The sequence below is a fragment of the Zonotrichia leucophrys genome, chromosome 22 (assembly GCF_028769735.1).
Source record: "Zonotrichia leucophrys gambelii isolate GWCS_2022_RI chromosome 22, RI_Zleu_2.0, whole genome shotgun sequence".
Classification (NCBI taxonomy): Eukaryota; Metazoa; Chordata; class Aves; order Passeriformes; family Passerellidae; genus Zonotrichia; species Zonotrichia leucophrys.
Window position 1 is genome coordinate 427,345 of NC_088191.1, and position 14,230 is coordinate 441,574.

The following is a 14,230-nucleotide window of genomic DNA, read 5'->3' on the forward strand; positions in this document are numbered from 1 at the left end:
CCTCACCCTCCTTGTTCTTCCTGCAATTCCTGCTGTTTTGGTTTTCTTGTGATTTTCTCCTATGCTCTTGCTAACGAGTCCAATGACACTTCTAAGCTGCCCGTAGTTCTGTGAAGGTAAGAGATCTTCTGTTTTGTCTGTGTGAGTCCTAAGGCAAACCCGGCCTGCTGGTGGCTCCTGGAGCTGGAGAAGGGCAGGACAGCCTCTCCCTGCACTGCCTGGTTGTGCCAATGCAGAAACCAGCCAGGTCTTTGGAGCTCTGAGCCTTGAGCTGAAGGCAGGCTATGGAGTGGTTAAAAACCAGTTGTCTGGCAGTGGTTAAAAGGAATAGCTGCTACCAAAACAGCTGCTACTTAGGATTCACTGAAAGCTGTAAGCTGACCTTCAGTCTCTGAAATGGGCCTGTTATTTAGCAGGTTTTGGGGCATCCCCACAAGCAATTCCACATATCTGTGGGCTGCCCCACAGGAAGAGAGGCCAGGCCAAGCAGTAGATGTGCTTGGAGAGCAGCAGTGCAGGATGGAAGGACAGAACCTGTCTGTCTGCTGGAGCTTCCCTCGGGCAGCAGCGTTGGGAAGGGAAACTCTCTGTGCTGGTGGTGTTGTCGGGGTGGGAGGGAGAGGAACCTGGTGGGATGGTGCTGTGTGTGCCCATGCGTGTGTCAGACATCTCCCATCCTCTCAGCAGTGGTACCCGTGTTGCCAACGCTTCCCTGGCATTGTGTTTTCATTGATTTGCCCTCCCTCTCCTGCCCATTCTCCATGCATGGTGGTGGTTTCCATCTGAGCAGCGTGACATTCCTGTGCAGTGTGCCTTGCTGTGACGGCTGAGCTGGCTCAGTAACTCCCTTCTCTTGTGTTTGTAGGTGTGCAGAGGGATCCGGGCCGGTTCCCACAGCTCTGCAAAGGAGATCCTGGCACTGACGGACTCACCTTGTACAAGGGCCAGCCCGAGATGCTGCAGGTGAAACAGCACAACTCAGAGTCAGAGTACCTGGCCAGAGATGGTCCTTCAAGCAACAGCTCCTTCTACAGCAGCGAGGGAGAGGGGACAGACCACGAGGGAGACATCCTGGACTGCAGCGGCTCCAGGCCTTTGCTGATGGACTCGGAGGAGGAGGAGGAGACGGGCAAGCCGTGCCCAGGGTTCCTGCAGCCCGTGCCCAGGCACGAGGCCTCCAAAGAGGATGCCCAGCCCCAGGCCAGGGCAGGGGAGCCGCTGTTCCCGGCCTTCCAGTCGCTCAGCGGGGAGGTTTTCAACGAACCCGACGTGTTTGCCACGGCTCCCTTCCGCAGCTCCAGGAAGGTCCCCGATGAGGTGGATGTCTTTACCAAAGCTCCTTTTGTCTGTAAGGGCAGCGCAGCTCCGCGGCACCCGGAGGAGGCAGACGTGTTTCTGCGGGCCCCTTTCACCAAGAAGAAGAGCGTGGAAGAGCTGGCTGCCCACAAGGAGCCGTTCTCAGCGCCCCTGTTCCTGAGCCCCGGGGGCGACGGCCGAGCCCAGCCCGCGTTCCCAGGCCTGGAGCCGGCAGCGCACGGCCCCGCGGGCTCGCCGAGAGCTGCCCAGGCTCCTGCTGCCTTCGCTCAGCCCGGCAGCGCGCAGCCCTGCCCCGGCAGAGCCGGCGAGGCCCAGGAGGGCAGCCCGGCCAAGGCAGCGCTGCCGGAGCAGGGCGATGCCCTGGGCCCCGTGGCCAGCAAGCCCTTCCGTCCGCAGTCCCTGGCCAAGTACTCGCGGCACTACGGCCCCGAGGACGGGCCGGGGCTGGAGGCGCAGCCCATAGCTGCCTACAAGGTGGTGTCCCAGACCAACAGGCAGGCCATCGCGGGCTCTGTGCCCCTGCTCCCTCTGTCTGCCAGGACTACGGAGCTGCCCGGCGCCGATCCCTTCGCCTCGGCGCCCTTCCCTTCCAGAGCAGCCAAGCAGAAGCCTTGACGTGCTGGGGGCTGTGCTGCCTCAGGAGCGCCTCGCGAGGGCCTCCCACCTCTTAGCTGGACTGAATGGCATAGCAATATATACATATATATATATAAAGTAATTATTATTTTTGGTCAGAACTCTATTTGCAGTGATATATAGTTGAAGCATTTAAGTTATGTTTGTCAGAATGCCTGGCTCTCAGGATCCTCGTATCCTTTCCAGTTGCTTCTCACCTTCCTCCTCTCACTGTCTTCCCTCCATTTATTTCTTTTTTTTAGATGCTTTTCTCAAACTACCAGTATTCCGTATTTTCTGGTCCTGGGTGGAGAAATGCACTACAAGATGAATTAAAAGGTTTATTAATGACAGAGCGAGTCAAGCAGGACTTGCTAATGCTCTGGAAAGGACATGATTTCACAGGTGAAAGGGTTTTTGTGACTTTTGCTCTCAGAGACATTCCTGGTGCCCAGCTCTGGGTGTGCAGGTGGGCGCTGTGCCCGCAGAGCCAGAGCCGTGCTGGGGTGTCTGGTGCCAGTGTGGCAGTGCAGATGGGGCAGAGCCAGGGCAGGGCACAGCTTCGCTCCCCCACCATGGGAACACCGGGCAGGGAAGGTGTCCTGAAGCCAGTGAAGCAATCAGGCTCTTACTGTTGCTGGAAAATCAAAGGGTCGTGCAAACAGTCAGGCAGAGCTTTCACTTTTACACTTGTATTTCCTGTCTGGTGTATACCAAAGTGTAGGACCTGGAAATCTGCTTATGGTGAAGGAGAAATGTGTATTTACAGTATTAAAAGTAGACCTTACGGGACATTTGTGATGTAAACAGCTCCATAACTGTCCTGATGTACCTCATGTGGTGTGACTCAGCAGAGGCCACAGCCCCCTCAGACTGGTTTATACTGGCAGAGAGCTCTGCTCAAAGTCACTTCTGCCTATTGCTTCCTGTTGGTTAAGGATGAACCTCAACAGAATCCATTTGCTCTCCTTCTGAAGGGTTGTTAAGGGTTGTTTTCTATCCCGTTCCCAAGAGCAGGGCTGTGGTGACTGAGGCATGGACTCAGCCTGGCACAGAAACTGAGGCGTTTGTTGGGAAAGGCAAACTCTTTTTATACCCTTCCACGAGATACAGTATTTCCTTAGATGGTAACTCTCACTGTGACACACATTGCCACTTCTGTCAGACCAAATCAGCTGTCAAAGGACTGGATGGCTGTCGTGGTGTTGGTGCATAGTGGTGGTTGGGGGCTCTCTGCCCTCCATCCCCACCTCCTGAAAACAGAAGTACTGTAGAGAACTTTCTGGGTTTCCCTTGACATGTTTCTTCAGCAAAGCTGACACTTTTACTCTGTTTTGTTGTTTAGTTTTCTGTTTAAATATACACCCGAAAGGTGGTTTTAGTTTTAATTACGTGTTCCCCCAGGCCGGTTGTTGCTGGAGTCAGTGAGAGACAGAGAACGACTGTGACAGCAAACTGTGAATTCAAGGGCAGTGCGTGTGAGGGTCACGGGCACACTGAGCCAGGGGCTGCCCTTGGGCTCTGGGCTGTGCTCAGGAGCTGCTGAAGGGGGGCCAGGCCTTGGTGCTGTGGGAGCCACGGGGGTTCAGGGTGTTCCCTCTGCTCGCTGGAGCTTCTCCTTCCTTCTCTTCATTTTTACTTGAAAAATTGCCTCTGAATAATTCAGTGCAGCTTCTGCCAGCGCCACGAGCTGATGCTGGGGAGCCTCAGCCTGTCCCTTCATGCTGGGAAAGGGAAGGTGCACCGGGCTGGCTGGGCCAGGGCAGGCTCCGTTTCCAGCTGGCATTTTGGCAGCTCCTCGCTCCTGCAGGCACTTTACACGAAGAGCAGGCTGTGGCTGTGCCCCGGAGCTCACCATCCTGCCAGACACATCCAGGGCTTAAACGGTTTGAAATCTCTTCTGGGGGTGCAGGCAGCTCGTTTGTATCTCTGCATGTGACTCATAAGGTAATGGGGCTTCTGGTTATGGCCAGAAAACTCAGTTTCAATGCCTCTTACTCTAATACCGTTCTCATTTCCAGCCTGTGTTCCTCCTAATCCTGCACTACCACTGCTGCAGCCTCAGCGTGATGAGTTGTAAGTGGAAATTTAATTTCCATAGCATCTGAAGCTCACTGTTTTAATGAATGTGGAAGAATCATGCTAATTATTTGCCACACAATCAGTGATCTTAATGAAGTGAGACTTATACAGACTCAATGGGGTGTTTTGAATCAGTTTTATGAAAAGAACCACTGGTTTCTGTATGTAACACTGTAGTAAAAGGTGTTCACTGCCCTGGGTCCTCTGGTTATCACACCCCTGTGACAATCCCGCATTCCTGCTGGGAGAGGGACTGGCTCCTGGTTCTCACCCACCGAATGCACTAAAGTCTCTGTTCAAAGTGAATAATCATTGTTTCTGTGTGAGTAAAGCGAGCAGCTGGCTCTGTGCTCACTGCCCTGACTGCTGCAGGACTGTGGGGGCTGTCCCTGTGTCCCCTCTCCTGCTGTCACCCCGTGTGACACAGCACACTGCAGCAAAACCGGGTGAGATCTCCTTGATTGCTGAACTCAATCACTCCAAAGTGCTAATCGGTTACTTTAACTCAGCTTCCACCAAAGACTCTTGTGTTGGGGAGTTGAATTTTTGTGGGTTTTTGTTTCTTTCCTCACAGTGTTAAATCAATGCCTTGGAGCACACTGACAGACCCCAAAGCACTTTTACAGTAGTACCATGACACTGAAACCCTGCTCCAGTTCTGAAACACATTCCTGAAACCTGATCAGCTGCATTAGCGTTCCTAGAAATAACCCCAGGCTGTGGTTTCTGCTGTGGGTGGGTGAATACCCTCACACACACCCAGAGATCCCCCTGGCAGTCAGAGGGATAAGGCTGATCAGCGTCCCTGATCCCTCGCCTCCAAAGGGACGGGCTGGGAGGGCAGGGGGCTCGCTCTGGTGTGGGATGCAGCTGGTGGAGCATCCCAAACACCGAGTCTGGCTTTGGGAAAACTCCTTTGCGTCCAGGAGGAGCTGGGGGTGTCCGTGGTCCCCGGTGACCCACAATGAGACACTCGTGTCCCCAGTCCCCTCTGTTCCCCCCATGCCTGGCAGATCCCCGGGCTCAAATTTTGCACTCCGGTTGGGATCGTCTGTTCCTGGTAATCATGAAGAAATGTTCCACTTGTAAACTTATGTACATTTCATTAAAACTATATCTGATGACAAGCACTGTCTCCATTGTGCCTTCCTTCTCCCCTCCCCGTGGAAAATATTTCTGCTGGACACAGGGAATCTGGGTTTTAATGAGTTCTTCCTACCTAAGTGCTGAACTGGGTTTGGATGTTTAATCTGGCAGCTGTGAAGTCAAGCTGATCCTGCTGCTTAAAGCAGAGGATATTTCAGTTTATATTCCAGAGAGAACGCTTCCTATGCGGGGCAGGACAGAGCCCTGAGCCCTCACAGTGTGCTGGTTAAACGCGTTTTTCGGTATCATTCAGCTGCCAAGACTCTCTTAAGTGCAAAATATTAATTGGGCTTTGCTGCACTCGTTAATTTAATTTCTCTCTTGATGTGAATGTCCATCGAGAGAGATTTTGTGCTGTGTTCTGGCTCTGCACAGCTCCTGGCAGGAGGGGACAGGAGAGGGAACGGGCTCAGGCTGGGCCAGAGAGGCTCAGGCTGGAAACTGGGAAAATTCCTTCCTGGAAATCGGGAAAATTGGTGTTAAAATTTTCCTTTCTGGAAACTGGCAAAATTCCTTCCTGGAAATCAGGAAAATTCCTTCCTGGAAAGGACTGCCCACCCTGGCACAGGCTGCCCCGCGCAGTGCAGCAGTCGCCATGCCCCACCTGGGGGGCTTTAAGAGCCCTATGTTTGTGTGGCATTCGGGCACAGCGTCCGTGGCAGCCCCGGCCGTGCCGGAGCGGCGCTCGGTGGTCCCGGTGGCCCCGGCAGCCCCGGTCGGAGCCCGTTCCCTCACGCTCGCCGCCGCCATGGCCGCTGTCCCCCTCAGGCGCAGCCGCCAGGGGGCGCCGCGGTGCCCGCGCGGCCGCGGGGAGGGCCAAGATGGCGGCGGCGCGGCGGCTCTGCGCGGCGGCGGGGCTGGGCGGGCGGTAGGTGACCGCGGGGCCCGCGGCTGCCGCTGCCCCGGCGCGGCTCTTTCCCGGAGGGAGCTCGGTTTATTCCCGGAGGGGACCCCTCTCGCCCCTTCCCCACGCGACTGAAAAGGGGCCGCGTCGCGTTTAGTCGCACTGCGACCTCCAGGGCCGCCCCGGGTGCTCCTTGCTCTTCCCCTTCCTTTCTCCACCGCGGACGGGAGTGACGCTTCTTCCTGGCAGGCAGCGAGAGGCTGTTTTTCGTTCTCAGCTTTTCCCAGCCGCGAGCTGGTAGTTCTGTAGCTCCTGGGTGCTCAGCCTGTACACCTGGGGAGAGCCGTGAGGGGAAATTCCCCTCGCACCGGCTCAGGATCCTGCTCTGAGGGGTAATTCCACACTCACATCCTGCTCCGAGGGGTAAATCCCCTCACACCCTGTGCCGTGGGGTAATTCCCCTCACACCCAGGATCCTGCTCCGAGGGGTAAATCCCCTCACACCCAGGATCCTGCACCGTGGGGTAATTCCCCTCACACCCAGGACGCTGCAGCCGGCTGTAATTCCCCTCACAAGTGCTCAGGATGCTGCAATGAGCAGTGATTCTGCACCCCACGTGTGCACAGGATCAGGCAATGAGGAGCTGTTACACCCTTCCCACTCCTGCATGTTCAGGGTTGTGGAATAAGAGAAAGTTTCTCCCCCACAGCTGGCTCAAGATTAGGCAATGAAGGAGGAGTTAGAGGACCCTGTAGTGCTGGGCACTGTAAAATGGGATATAATCATCATTAGCTAAAGGACACCTTCCTTGCACATCCTGTTGTGGTTTCTACCTGCTCCCAAGCCCACAAAAGTAAGCAAATAACGCAATTTAGACCTTTTCTCTATTCCTGTGTCCTGCACTCACAGTAGGGATGTTCATTTCATGAGACAGAGCTTCTTTGGGACAGTGGAAATGTAGAATTTGGAAATTGTTACTAAAGTTATTTTTCTCTAGGTTCTGTCACATGCTGTTAAAAGGTCATAATCTGACAACTCGCCAGCCTTTCCACCAACTCCTGCAGAAGAAACCATCTCTTCCATCTGCAGCATGGCATCGTGCAGGTAAATACCAGTTAAATATGAACAGATGAGCACATTGTGTGGTTTTATGTCCCGTGGTAATGCTGAAAGTTTGCTTTTTAGTAAATAAACGTTAGCAAAAGAAGCTGAGCCAAGGTTCCTTTATTCCTGCTGTCTCCTGTGAGATGATGTTCCCGTGGGCTGGGATCACCCTGGGCTTGCTGAGTAATCAGGACTTGACTTCTATTTAAGCTCCTTAGGTTTCATTATGTTACTTTTCTTATTTGTTTTTGTCTTTGCAGTGAGAGGCATGTTTATTCAAACCCAGGACACACCAAATCCAAACAGCTTGAAGTTTATTCCAGGAAGGGAAGTGCTGGGGTCGAGGACTATGGAGTTTTCCACACCAGCTGCAGCTTATTGCTCACCTTTAGCAAGGTATTATTATTCCCTTTTAAATAGGGTTCGGAATAAAAATTTCCAAAGAATAAACAGAAGCTCCCTGGAGGAGAGGGAGGGAAGAGAAATATTTAATTATTTCAGATGGTTTGGTGCACTTACGTCATTCCATGGTTTAAGTTTTGTCAAAATCCACTTGATTTAGTGATGCCAATGCTCAGTGCACGTACACCTGTTCCACGTGTAGAAATTCTTTCGAGTGGGTATTGTGAAATCACTTTTCTCATTTTCCATTACACATACTTTTGGGGTAGGATTTCTGATTCTTTCATTCACTGCATTTTTGATGTTTTCCAGTCTTCCAAGAGAATATGTTTTCTTCCCCTATAATTACAAAAACCACTTTTCTAGCCTTACACTGTATCTACTCCAAGTTCACCAGAATTTTTTTTTTCTGTAGGTGAAATTGTTGGGTTAACCATACTGTTAATATTAAAACTTAATTAGTCAGATTGAGTGCATTTTTGCCCATTTTTCCCCCTTGTGTCCTTAACAGACAGTTATTCCGGATTGAAGGAGTGAAAAGTGTTTTCTTTGGGCCAGACTTCATCACAATCACCAAGGTGAGCAGAGCAGGGGTTCAGCTGAGATGAGCTGTGTGGAGTGGCCACAGAGCAGATCCAGACAGGCTCAGTGGAGCTCCAGAGAAGTGTCCATGAGTGCCTTTAATATAAACCAAAATAAGTTCAGGGAATGATAAATTGGTAAATTGACAATCTTGAGTCTCTGAAAGAGTTGATAAAAATATCTGTCAAATAATAACACATTTTGGAGACTTTCACACCTTTTTGGCTAATACTTTAAAAGCACTTGCTTGGCTTGCAAACAAGGAGAGCCTTCTGTGGCTGTCACAGTCTGAGTCTGACTGAACGTCTGTGGCAAAGCTGGGTTATGAGAGAACATAAACCCAGTGTGTGCATCAGCTGGGAGAGTCCATGGTGGCATTTTTAGTGTGAGAATCTCTGGGAATGCAGCAGCAGGCACGTTCTCTTCTTCATTCTTTTTCTGGTTCTCACAGGAGAGTGAAGACCTGGATTGGAACTTACTGAAACCAGATATTTATGCAACCATAATGGATTTCTTTGCCTCTGGCCTGCCTGTAGTTACTGATGAGGCACCCAGGACAGACACAGGTAAATCAAATCTTCAGGGGAGGCCGAGTCTGCCTTTGGGTTCAGCTGTTGTGACATCCAGGAGAGCCTCCACTTCTCCCTGAGGAAAGCAAGCAGGAGAATTTAAATTTAAAACCTGTTAAAGTGACTGCAGGCAGGAATTTGCAGCCTGGAATCCTCTCAGTGTTCTGACTTGCACATTTTTCTTTTCCCAAGCTGCTTCAGAAGAAGATGATGAAGTTGTGCTGATGATTAAGGAGCTGCTGGATACAAGAATCAGGTAGTTTGTACTCCAAACGAAGATTTCCTGGAAAATCCTGGCCCCCAATGCATTTTGGCCTTGCACTCTGCTGTGATTTCATTGGTGCTTTAACACAGCTTGAATTTAGAAGCTGGTGCTGGCTAATGAAGTCTCAAGAGTGGCTGTGGATCCTGTTGTTTACCTGAGGAGTAATTTGGTGCTCATTAATTGCCTTCCACAGCAAACTGAAAGCAAAAGCAACTTGACATTTGAGGTGCAGGGGAAGATGTCTATGTGTCTGTGATATCTGATGGTGACATCTTCCCTGGCTCACAAACTGCAGCAACCAGAAACTTTACTTTTTTTTTTTTTTTATTTATTTTCAATTTTTTTTTTTTAGCAGCTGCATAAACTGATATCACAGAATTTAAAAAAATTGTTTATCTCAGAGCAGACACACGGTGCTGGTAAATATTCCTGACAAAGCAAGAAAAGTAGAAATAAGCTGGAACATCTTTCCCAAACATTTGCACTAAGTGTTGAAACCAGAAGCTTTCTAGCAGGATATTCTCAGAAATTATCCATCAACCAGGCTACACATAGAGCATTTATTGTCCAGCAGATCAAAACTAAATGCAGAGGAGCTGTCAGAAGGTGCAGGATGGGGGGAATGTACATCTGAAAGGTCCTGTAGTGTGTCAAAAAGTTAATTCAAGTAAGAAAAATGGAATTTTACATCATGATCTTTGGCTTTCTGGAATGGAGACAATTTGCTGTGGTGAGTTTATAAATGTGTCAGGTTCACAGATTTTTCTGTGAGGACTGTAGCTCTCAGAGAGTTATTTTGGAAATCAGTATAAAGAGCTTCTGTTAGAGTAACTTGATGGTTTTAACTTGGTCTGGAGAAGTGTTGCCATGGGGACAGAGCTACAATGCTGGGCATTTGTGGCTGGCAGAGGGCGAGCAGGGCTGCAGAAATGCTCGTGGCTCTGGGGTGAGCTTATCAGGAGCTGCTTCCTTCACCCTGGGCAGGATTAACCTTTTAGAGCTGGGGCTGTTTTCTGTCCTGCAGAAATTGTGGAGAACTGCGTGTTTACTTATGGAAGCAGGGCTTCTTATCGCAGGTGACAGCTGTGCTGCACCCCGGGGGGACACGCCCTGAGGTGTTTACTGGCAGCACCTGGGGCAGCCATTGCCTCCAGGTGTTCCTCCACCCTAAAATCTCCAGGCAGGGCAGGCTGAGCTCTGCCCCAGGTTGTTCTACCCTAGAATCTCCAGGCAGGGCTGAGCTCTGCCCCAGGGTGTTCCTTTACCCTAGAATCTCCAGGCAAGGCTGAGCTCTGCCCCAGGCTGTTCTACCCTAAAATCTCCAGGCAGGGCAGGCTGAGCTCTGCCTCAGGCTGTTCTTTACCCTAAAATCTCCAGGCTGAGCTCTGCCCCAGGCTGTTCTACCCTAAAATCTCCAGGCAGGGCAGGCTGAGCTCTGCCCCAGGCTGTTTTACCCTAAAATCTCCAGGCAAGGCTGAGCTCTGCCCCAGGCTGTTCCTCCACCCTAAAATCTCCAGGCAGGGCAGGCTGAGCTCTGCCCCAGGTTGTTCTACCCTAGAATCTCCAGGCAGGGCTGAGCTCTGCCCCAGGGTGTTCCTTTACCCTAAAATCTCCAGGCAAGGCTGAGCTCTGCCCCAGGCTGTTCCTTTACCCTAAAAGCTCCAGGCAAGGCTGAGCTCTGCCCCAGGGTGTTTTTTTACCCTAAAATCTCCAGGCAGGGCAGGCTGAGCTCTGCCCCAAGCTGTTCTACCCTAAAATCTCCAGGCAAGGCTGAGCTCTGCCCCAGGGTGTTCCTTTACCCTAAAATCTCCAGGCAAGGCTGAGCTCTGCCCCAGGGTGTTTTTTTACCCTAAAATCTCCAGGCAAGGCTGAGCTCTGCCCCAGGGTGTTCTACCCTAAAATCTCCAGGCAAGGCTGAGCTTTGCCCCAGGCTGTTCCTTTACCCTAAAATCTCCAGGCTGAGCTCTGCCCCAGGGTGTTCCTTTACCCTAAAATCTCCAGGCAAGGCTGAGCTCTGCCCCAGGGTGTTCCTTTACCCTAAAATCTCCAGGCAAGGCTGAGCTCTGCCCCAGGCTGTTCCTCCACCCTAAAATCCCAGTGCCTACAGAAAAGGTTTCTGTGTTAGATAGTCCAGCACAGCAGGAGTTGTTGGAATTGTGAACCAGGTGGTTGTAGAGAAATAGTGACTAAACCCCTCTGTCTCCGCAGTTACTGTGAATATTAAATATTGCTTTCCCGAGGGGTTCTGGCAGGATCCCTGTTGCAGCTCTGAGGTTAAGGGCAGTGCTGTGTTCCCTCAGGCCCACGGTGCAGGAGGATGGTGGGGATGTCATTTACAAGGGCTTTGAGGACGGCATTGTGCAGCTGAAGCTGCAGGGCTCCTGCACCAGCTGCCCCAGCTCCATCATCACCCTCAAGAGCGGGATACAGAACATGCTGCAGTTCTACATCCCTGAGGTGGAAGGCGTTGAGCAGGTGGGTTGGGAGACATCTCTGAGGTTTTATTTTCAGTGAAAAATGAGCTCCTTGTCCCTTTCCAGCAGGGGCAAAGAGCTCCTTTTAGGGCAAACCAGGGGTGTGGGGATGCAGGTTTTCCAAGCCAGCTGGAGAGCCCAGAGCTGGACACACTTGCTGATACCTTTGTGCTTTGGTGACTTGATGCGATAAAAAGCAAGGAGCTTTGTCCCCTGAAATTCACATTTTTGGGTTTCTCATGAAATATCTGATCTCTGGAGCCATTGTTTCGTGGCCTTTGTGGTAGCTTGACCAGCTCCTGTAATTAAAGCTCATTTCCTCCTGGCATTTTGGATTGCCAGTTTTTCTTACCTTCCTCCTGAGCCTGATGTTCAGTGGTGTGGAATAACTGCTGTTCTCCTTGGGCCCAGCAGGGATTTAATGTAATAAATCCTGCAGGACTGAGAGCTTAACCTGTTTATCTAAACCACTTCTGGGTTTGATTTCAGGTTGTTGACGACGATGATGACGTGGAGAAAGAAGCAAATTCTACTTGAGCTTCGTCACCTGTGGCCAAATAAACATTTACCTCCTGCTGTACGTAAAGCATCTTTGTGCTGAGGAACAACCAGATCTGCCTTGTCAGAAAAACAGTTGTAGCTACTGTGAGCGTGCACCATCAGTTCAAGCAGTTCACCCACTAATTTATTAAATGCCCTGGATTACAAAAAGATTCTTCTGCTATGTCTCTAGAAAGAAATGGTGGGCTCAGAAAACAGTGATGTGTTTCTTGTTTGTTTTTTCACACAGAAAGTTCAGTACTGAAAGAAAGAGAAGGCAGAAGTTCCTTGGCTTTTGTGTGCAATAGCAATTTTAAATGTGGGACTGACAGGACTGGCTGCCCTTACTCTGTAAATGGGAGCTTCAGGAATGTTAATTTTATCAAGTCTTGTTAAAAAGCTGCTGATTCCTATCAAATTTTTTTTGTGTGAAAGATAACCTATAATATCAGCTGTTCATTTTGGGGGCTGTAACACTGCCATGGCTTTGTGAAGTTACCACTGTGCAAACCATAGCAACAGAAACAAAACAGGTTTGTTATAAAAATCATACCTTCTAAAGCAAATGTTAGAGAAGAATGATCCTTATCAGCTTCAGCAGGAAGACTAATGGGCTCATTTAGCAGTAAAACCGTTCAGCCGGCGTGCAGCAGCTGATTGCCCAGCACGGGGAAGGAGGGCCCGTGTTTGTGCTGCTGCTGCCACATCCTGTTTGCCCTGCACACATGGCAGGGCAGTGTTTGCTGCTCTGACGCTGGAACGCATCAATGGGGCTCTGCAAGGAGCTCTGTTTGCTCTGTGTGTGGGGGAATGGTTTGTTCCTGGTGCCTGGCTCTGTGACAGGAATTCTGGTCCTCCTCTGTGCTGCCACCTCAGCTGAGGTTGTGCTGAATGACCAGGAATTCTGGTCCTCCTTGTGCTGCCACCTCAGCTGAGGTTGTGCTGAATGACCAGGAATTCTGGTCCTCCTTGTGCTGCCACCTCAGCTGAGGTTGTGCTCCTCGTTTGGTTTAGGATTGCCTTGAGAGCCTCTGGTGTGTTCCCCTCTTTCCTCCCTTCCCAGGGTAATTATTCCACTGATAAATCCCTAAACAGGATCAGTTCAGCTGCTGGAGAATCTCCTCTAGAGCACCACATCAGCATGTGGTAACTGTAAACTGCCTATTACTTGGGAGAGATTTGAAAATAAATATTTTAGCTAAATAAGCCAAATATTTCCTCAGCTTTCAGTAATCACCCACAGTTGTTTGACTCTGGCAATCGGTGTGAAATGACCATGTTGTCTTTGAGTCTCTGGTGAGCTGCTCGGGGTGTTGGTGACAGAATTCCCTGCTGCAGGGCAGGGAAGGTGTCCTGCTTTGAAGCTCCAGGCTTCTCGTGTTCCTGAGACCTTCTCCTCTGCTCTGTGCCCAGCCAGGTTCTGGCAGCAAGCTCAAAATACAGTTATTTTCTGTGTCCTGATGGTGTGGGTTGTTTTCTGTGCTTTTGAAGGAAATAGTTCTTTATTGAAATTCTAGTGTAATATAAAGCAGAATGAATGGCATTTCTCTTAAGGCATTGCTCTCTTTTGTAACCTCAGGCTTTTAATAAGTTTCCAGGCAGGGTTTGGTGGGGGTGGCTGCAGACAGACAGACAGACAGACCGATCTCTCCATCTGCACGGATGTCACGCCTTGGTCAGCTACGCCTGTCCCAGTTGGCTTTGCAGATTCGTCTTAATGGTTTCTTTCTGTGGCCTGTGAATGGGAGCTGTTGTGGAGCAGGGCTGGCGAAGGAAGGATGGAAGGAAGGATGGATGGATGCCGCCCGTGTGACGGGCTCGGGGCGCCTGCGGGGCCGCTCCTTCCCTGCCCAGCCTCGGCTGCATCCCGTGATCCAGACACCGAGTGCAGCGGGAGCGCCCGGGGTCACCCGTGGGTGCCGCTCCTGCCCGGCGCCAGTGGGAGTAACCGGGGGAACGGCTGCCAATTACCGGGAAGGGTCTGGGAAAATGGGGTACCCCGGTCTGGGGGGCTGGGAAACACCGGGAAGGGTCTGGGAACGGGGACATACTGGTCTGGGGCTGGGAATTAGCGGGAAGGGTCTGGGAACGGGAATACCCTGGTCTGGGGGCTGGAAATTCCAGGGAAGGATCTGGGAACGAGCATCCCCGGTGTGGGGCTGGAAATTACCGGGAAGGATCCGGGAACGAGCATCCCCGGTGTGGGGCTGGGAATTACCGGGAATGAATTGGGAACGGGCATCCCCGGTGTGGGGCTGGGAATTTCGGATAGGGGTCAGGGAACGAGCA

At 51.2% G+C, this 14,230-nt stretch overlaps 2 protein-coding genes across 4 annotated transcripts in view; both read left to right on the plus strand.

The window, feature by feature from the left end:
- The window catches only part of AAK1 (AP2 associated kinase 1), a 52,785-nt gene extending 50,061 nt beyond the window's left edge, over positions 1-2,724 (plus strand). The window contains exon 17 of the mRNA XM_064731221.1: positions 866-2,724. Coding sequence (XP_064587291.1) covers positions 866-1,932 — 1,067 coding nt within the window. The 3' untranslated portion in view covers positions 1,933-2,724. The remainder of the gene's footprint in view (positions 1-865) is intronic.
- A 3,227-nt stretch (positions 2,725-5,951) lies between these two features.
- On the plus strand, positions 5,952-13,484 carry NFU1 (NFU1 iron-sulfur cluster scaffold). 3 transcript variants are annotated; one of them, XM_064731179.1, is made up of 8 exons: positions 5,952-6,028; positions 7,003-7,109; positions 7,370-7,505; positions 8,023-8,089; positions 8,545-8,659; positions 8,855-8,918; positions 11,228-11,402; positions 11,891-13,484. In XM_064731179.1, exons 1-8 carry the CDS (start codon positions 5,982-5,984, stop codon positions 11,936-11,938), a joined length of 759 nt encoding a protein of 252 aa, XP_064587249.1. In that variant the 5' UTR covers positions 5,952-5,981; the 3' UTR covers positions 11,939-13,484. The 3 variants fall into 3 exon arrangements, with proteins under 3 accessions (XP_064587249.1, XP_064587251.1, XP_064587250.1); XM_064731181.1 differs by lacking the exon at positions 5,952-6,028 and adding an exon at positions 6,088-6,396; XM_064731180.1 differs by lacking the exon at positions 5,952-6,028 and adding an exon at positions 6,531-6,858.
- The last annotated feature ends 746 nt before the right edge of the window (positions 13,485-14,230 follow it).

Excerpts from the sequence above, each read along its gene's own strand:
- NFU1 (XM_064731179.1), top strand. The coding sequence starts at position 5,982 with ATGGCGGCGGCGCGGCGGCTCTGCGCGGCGGCGGGGCTGGGCGGGCG. Across the intron at positions 7,506-8,022 it reads TATTGCTCACCTTTAGCAAG|ACAGTTATTCCGGATTGAAG; the intron begins GTATTATTATTC and ends TGTCCTTAACAG. Across the intron at positions 8,919-11,227 it reads CTGCTGGATACAAGAATCAG|GCCCACGGTGCAGGAGGATG; the intron begins GTAGTTTGTACT and ends GTGTTCCCTCAG.